Source organism: Besnoitia besnoiti (genome assembly GCF_002563875.1).
Source record: "Besnoitia besnoiti strain Bb-Ger1 chromosome Unknown contig00143, whole genome shotgun sequence".
NCBI lineage: Eukaryota > Apicomplexa > Conoidasida > Eucoccidiorida > Sarcocystidae > Besnoitia > Besnoitia besnoiti.
This window is the reverse complement of record NW_021704024.1, coordinates 1,659-8,252: the sequence shown is the minus strand read 5'-3', so window position 1 is coordinate 8,252 and position 6,594 is coordinate 1,659. Positions and strand designations below refer to the sequence as shown.

Sequence of the window (6,594 nt, the reverse complement as noted above, 5' to 3'; positions counted from 1 at the left end):
TACCTTCTATGTTGTTATGTAACCAAATAAGTTTCATCGTTGTTGATATTTCATGACATGTTGATAACATAAATACTAACAAACCACCGGTTTTGGATGGGATTACTTTTAACACCGCATAATATGCTAAAAAGTACCATTCAGGTACGATATGAAGCGGAGTTACAAACCGGTTCACTGGTATGGAGTTATCTGGGTGCGATAATTCAATCAAACCAAAAGCCGTTTGTAAGAAAATTAAACCAATTAGATAGGATAGACATTTAGCATCGGTCATTAACATATGAGGATAGAAGGCTACTTTAAGTGCGGAATCAATACCTGCAGGGTTACTAGAACCATTTAAATGTAAATAGAAGATGTGTAATACAATTAGAATGCAACCTACAAAAGGTAATATAAAGTGCAATACAAAGAATCGTTTTAATGTTACATCAGATACATAGTATCCACCGAGTAACCAAAGGTACTAAATATGGTATTGGAGAAAGGAGATTAGTAATGACTGTAGCACCCCAGAAACTCATCTGTCCCCATGGTAGTACATAACCGAGGAAAGCAGTGGCTATAGTAAGTAGATATAAAACTAAACCAGACATCCAAGCAGTAGTTAAATAACTATAGCTGGAGTTATACATACCTCGAGACATGTGTATTAAGATACACAAGAAGACGAAAGAAGCAGTTGTTGCATGCAACATCCTAAATTCCCATCCTGCTGCTACCTCTCTAACTAGATGTTGAACACTAGCAAATGCACAAGATGCTTCAGAAGTATATCGGAACGCTAAAGTGATACCTGTAATTATTTGGAGTACAAAGGTAATTGCAACTAAGAAACCAAAGTTATAAGATGAATTTAGATTGAGAGCACACCGATAAAAGACGAGGTGTGCCCGGAATAGACTCATGGAAATTTGGTGTGTTCTCGAAACCATGCTAGCACAATAGAACTTCGTTAAATAACTACATATTAAAATGAGCGCATGTAAACTAGTCTTAAACACACCGCTCGTCACGTAACAAATCTCAAATCGTACTGTAGATTTTATATATGTACCGTAACTATAACCATGGTGACATCCAATGTTCACGCTCAATCTTACCATACATAGTACTTTTATGATCCCAGGCTGGTTTAATAAGTCAAAGTTTAGCCGGGAAGTTAGCGTCTAAAATATATAACCGATAGTCTCAACTTAGATGCACAGATGGACATAATTAATCCTTGTACGGTTTGTACCTACTTGACTCCTCAGTTTAAGTTAAGGAGTCCTTTGTTTACAGCTTGTACCGTTACTTTCAGGAGCATACCGTTAAATTCGATGATCTTATGTGTTCACTCAAATCGAATAAACAAAGACATTATAGTTCCTAGAATACTGAAGATGACTCCGGTTATGAGATACAGACAACCAAGTTCTTTATGATTGCAGTACACCACCACCCCACTGGACTGCTTAAGACAGCTAAAAGTGTTGGATTTCAATATCACGGTAATCATGTTTGCTTGGAAGCTGTAGTCATTATAACTATTGATTTAGTATAAGCATAGAACCAATCCGGTAGTAAGATATACGATAGTAGCTAATCTACCATATAAGATATAAGTCGCTTGTGGAATAGCACTACCAATAATAATCAAGAAGATCATACTGTATACCCAAATAATTACCCATCCACTGACTACATTTCGAGTCATAAAATGTTGTCGTATCAACATTCGAGTATTCAAAGCTCGAATTTCAGATAAAAGAGCTAAGTTAATGAGAGAGGACATAAATACTAACAAACCACCGGTTTTGGATGGGATTACTTTTAACACCGCATAATATGCTAAAAAGTACCATTCAGGTACGATATGAAGCGGAGTTACAAACCGGTTCACTGGTATGGAGTTATCTGGGTGCGATAATTCAATCAAACCAAAAGCCGTTTGTAAGAAAATTAAACCAATTAGATAATATGGTAGATAGGGAACAAACTGTCTCCAGACGTTCTTAACCCAGCTCACGTATTACATCTGACGGTGAACTAGCGTTCCTAACTGAATCTTGTTCAATAACAAGGGAGTAATGAGCCGACATGGAGGTGCTGATACAATCCGAGGATTAGAACTCCCATATTATCTGACCTGTTATCCCGGCGTACCTTACGACCGTTATATGATTTAGAGATAGAATGTAATGTGGATTAATATCCACATGGTTTCTACAAAGTGTAGATATAAAATAGTGAATGGTTCTGTAAAGATCTTGCATAACATACCTTTAGATTTGCTTAGCATTATAGAGCTTGTAGGCATGTAAGTAACTAAAGAACTATAGATACTTTGAGTGAAGAATACAAGGATAGCTCCAACAATAACATGGCTAAAATGTATACCAGTTAAGATGAAAAGTCCATTACCAAATGCATTATCATTAATATAAAGAGATAGTCCTAAGTATTCCGTACAGACTAACATTAAGAAGGCGACTACCAAAGTGAATGTCATGATATTCGTACAGCTTGTATACAAATGTTGGTTTTTCAAATATACGCTGGATACCACTATACTTAATGCACTTAACATGATGGTCATGAAAAGCACAAGAGAACTTGGATCCGGTAAACAAAGACCTTCAAGATCTAAACCAGTAGTCCAACTCGTAGTATATACTCCCCCAGAAAAAGGTAGTTTATATCAACCTAGGAATCCCATTTTAGTAAGTGTAACATGGAGTCTAGCTTCAGTTGTTATCTGATTGGTATTGCATGCCTGGTGACTTAGAATATGATTCTTATTAATGGGAGCAAAGTTCCCTGGGTATCCAATCCAGTGCTCTGCCTTGGGCATTGAAACTAACCCACAGTTCAACCCTGTATTATAAAATCCAGTAGACTCATGTCCTTGTCGTTTATATAAATCTATTAATGCTTGTCAAGTTCCTTGTATCTAGTTAGCTCATGCGTACTTAGATCAGACCAAAAGAGTCAAATGTACTAGAAAAATAGGAATCGCGTTAGTTCTTGGGAAAACGACTTCCAACCACCAATAATATTGTACAAAGAAGTTACCATATCCTCCGTACAAGCAGCATTAAGAACATAAAGATCATAGCTAGGCCATGTATCGTTATTATCACATTATAAGTAGCTATCGTTCTGTACAAATGATCGGCGATCCAGAACTTGTATAACTCAAATCGAATAAACAAAGACATTATAGTTCCTAGAATACTGAAGATGACTCGGTTATGAATACAGACAACCAAGTTCTTTATGATTGCAGTACACCACCACCCCACTGGACTGCTTAAGACAGCTAAAAGTGTTGGATTTCAATATCACGGTAAATCATGTTTGCTTGGAAGCTGTAGTCATTATAACTATTGATTTAGTATAAGCATAGAACCAATCCGGTAGTAAGATATACGATAGTAGCTAATCTACCATATAAGATATAAGTCGCTTGTGGAATAGCACTACCAATAATAATCAAGAAGATCATACTGTATACCAAATAATTACCCATCCACTGACTACATTTCGAGTCATAAAATGTTGTCGTATCAACATTCGAGTATTCAAAGCTCGAATTTCAGATAAAGAGCTAAGTTAATGAGAGAGGACATAAATACTAACAAACACCGGTTTTGGATGGGATTACTTTTAACACCGCATAATATGCTAAAAAGTACATTCAGGTACGATATGAAGCGGAGTTACAACCGTTCACTGGTATGGAGTTATCTGGGTGCGATAATTCGACATAGCTGTGATGTTAAGGAGCATAGGAGATGCTACACGCCTTAATTGGTACTGCATTGATATAATTATCGTACAAGCACTCAGCTAGTTATTGAGAGACACTCACGAGCCCAAAACCATAACTTCGTAATCTCAATGGTTTGTGATAGAACCATAACACAATGATCTTTACACAGTTCAACCCTGTATTATAAAATCCAGTAGACTCATGTCCTTGTCGTTTATATAAATCTATTAATGCTTGTCAAGTTCCTTGTATCTAGTTAGCTCACTGCGTACTTAGGATCAGACCAAAAGAGTTCACTAATGGTACTAGAAAATAGGAGATCGCGTTAGTTCTTGGGAAAACGACTTCCGAACCACCAATATATATTGGTACAAAGAAGTTACCATATCCTCCGTACAAAGCAGGCATTAAGAACATAAAGATCATAGCTAGGCCATGTATCGTTATTATCACATTATAAGTAGCTATCGTCTCTGTACAAATGATCCGCGATCCAGAACTGTATAACTCAAATCGAATAAACAAAGACATTATAGTTCCTAGAATACTGAAGATGACTCCGGTTATGAGATACAGACAACCAAAGTTCTTTATGATTGCAGTACACCACCACCCCACTGGACTGCTTAAGACAGCTAAAAGTGTTGGATTTCAATATCACGGTAATCATGTTTGCTTGGAAGCTGTAGTCATTATAACTATTGATTTAGTATAAGCATAGAACCAATCCGGTAGTAAGATATACGATAGTAGCTAATCTACCATATAAGATATAAGTCGCTTGTGGAATAGCACTACCAATAATAATCAAGAAGATCATACTGTATACCCAAATAATTACCCATCCACTGACTACATTTCGAGTCATAAAATGTTGTCGTATCAACATTCGAGTATTCAAAGCTCGAATTTCAGATAAAAGAGCTAAGTTAATGAGAGAGGACATAAATACTAAACAAACCACCGGTTTTTGGATGGGATTACTTTTTAACACCGCATAATATGCTAAAAAAGTACCATTCAGGTACGATATGAAGCGGAGTTACAAACCGGTTCACTGGTATGGAGTTATCTGGGTGCGATAATTCAATCAAACCAAAAGCCGTTTGTAAGAAAATTAAACCAATTAGATAGGATAGACATTTAGCATCGGTCATTAACATATGAGGATAGAAGGCTACTTTAAGTGCGGAATCAATACCTGCAGGGTTACTAGAACCATTTAAATGTAAATAGAAGATGTGTAATACAATTAGAATGCAACCTACAAAAGGTAATATAAAGTGCAATACAAAGAATCGTTTTAATGTTACATCAGATACATAGTATCCACCGAGTAACCAAGGTACTAAATATGGTATTGGAGAAAGGAGATTAGTAATGACTGTAGCACCCCAGAAACTCATCTGTCCCCATGGTAGTACATAACCGAGGAAAGCAGTGGCTATAGTAAGTAGATATAAAACTAAACCAGACATCCAAGCAGTAGTTAAATAACTATAGCTGGAGTTATACATACCTCGAGACATGTGTATTAAGATACACAAGAAGACGAAAGAAGCAGTTGTTGCATGCAACATCCTAAATTCCCATCCTGCTGCTACCTCTCTAACTAGATGTTGAACACTAGCAAATGCACAAGATGCTTCAGAAGTATATCGGAACGCTAAAGTGATACCTGTAATTATTTGGAGTACAAAGGTAATTGCAACTAAGAAACCAAAGTTATAAGATGAATTTAGATTGAGAGCACACCGATAAAAGACGAGGTGTGCCCGGAATAGACTCATGGAAATTTGGTGTGTTCTCGAAACCATGCTAGCACAATAGAACTTCGTTAAATAACTACATATTAAAATGAGCGCATGTAAACTAGTCTTAAACACACCGCTCGTCACGTAACAAATCTCAAATCGTACTGTAGATTTTATATATGTACCGTAACTATACCATGGTGACATCCAATGTTCACGCTCATGGATTCAGTGTCCAGGACTACCTGGCGCTTAATAACGATTCCGTCTTCCAGCTTCCAAGCAAACATGATTACCGTGATATTGAAATCCAACACTTTTAGCTGTCTTAAGCAGTCCAGTGGGGTGGTGGTGTACTGCAATCATAAAGAACTTGGTTGTCTGTATCTCATAACCGGAGTCATCTTCAGTATTCTAGGAACTATAATGTCTTTGTTTATTCGATTTGAGTTATACAGTTCTGGATCGCGGATCATTTGTACAGAGACGATAGCTACTTATAATGTGATAATAACGATACATGGCCTAGCTATGATCTTTATGTTCTTAATGCCTGCTTTGTACGGAGGATATGGTAACTTCTTTGTACCAATATATATTGGTGGTTCGGAAGTCGTTTTCCCAAGAACTAACGCGATCTCCTATTTTCTAGTACCATTAGTGAACTCTTTTGGTCTGATCCTAAGTACGCAGTGAGCTAACTAGATACAAGGAACTTGACAAGCATTAATAGATTTATATAAACGACAAGGACATGAGTCTACTGGATTTTATAATACAGGGTTGAACTGTGGGTTAGTTTCAATGCCCAAGGCAGAGCACTGGATTGGATACCCAGGGAACTGTGCTCCCATTAATAAGAATCATATTCTAAGTCACCAGGCATGCAATACCAATCAGATAACAACTGAAGCTAGACTCCATGTTACACTTACTAAAATGGGATTCCTAGGTTGATATAAACTACCTTTTTCTGGGAGTATATACTACGAGTTGGACTACTGGTTTAGATCTTGAAGGTCTTTGTTTACCGGATCCAAGTTCTCTTGTTGCTTTTCATGACCATCATGTTAAGTGCAT

At 36.9% G+C, this 6,594-nt stretch overlaps 2 protein-coding genes across 2 annotated transcripts; both read right to left on the bottom strand.

Moving 5' to 3' along the window:
• Window positions 1-1,540: 1,540 nt before the first annotated feature.
• BESB_027050 (cytochrome b) lies at window positions 1,541-2,087 on the bottom strand (the record flags this gene model as incomplete). The annotated part of the gene is made up of 2 exons (XM_029361379.1): window positions 1,541-1,984; window positions 2,049-2,087. The coding sequence occupies 2 exons, from the start codon at window positions 2,085-2,087 to the stop codon at window positions 1,541-1,543; spliced, it is 483 nt and encodes a 160-aa protein (XP_029214717.1).
• An 83-nt stretch (window positions 2,088-2,170) lies between these two features.
• Window positions 2,171-2,584, bottom strand: BESB_027040 (cytochrome c oxidase subunit iii subfamily protein; the record flags this gene model as incomplete). The annotated part of the gene is made up of 1 exon (XM_029361378.1): window positions 2,171-2,584. One exon carries the CDS (start codon window positions 2,582-2,584, stop codon window positions 2,171-2,173), a length of 414 nt encoding a protein of 137 aa, XP_029214716.1.
• Window positions 2,585-6,594: the final 4,010 nt, after the last annotated feature.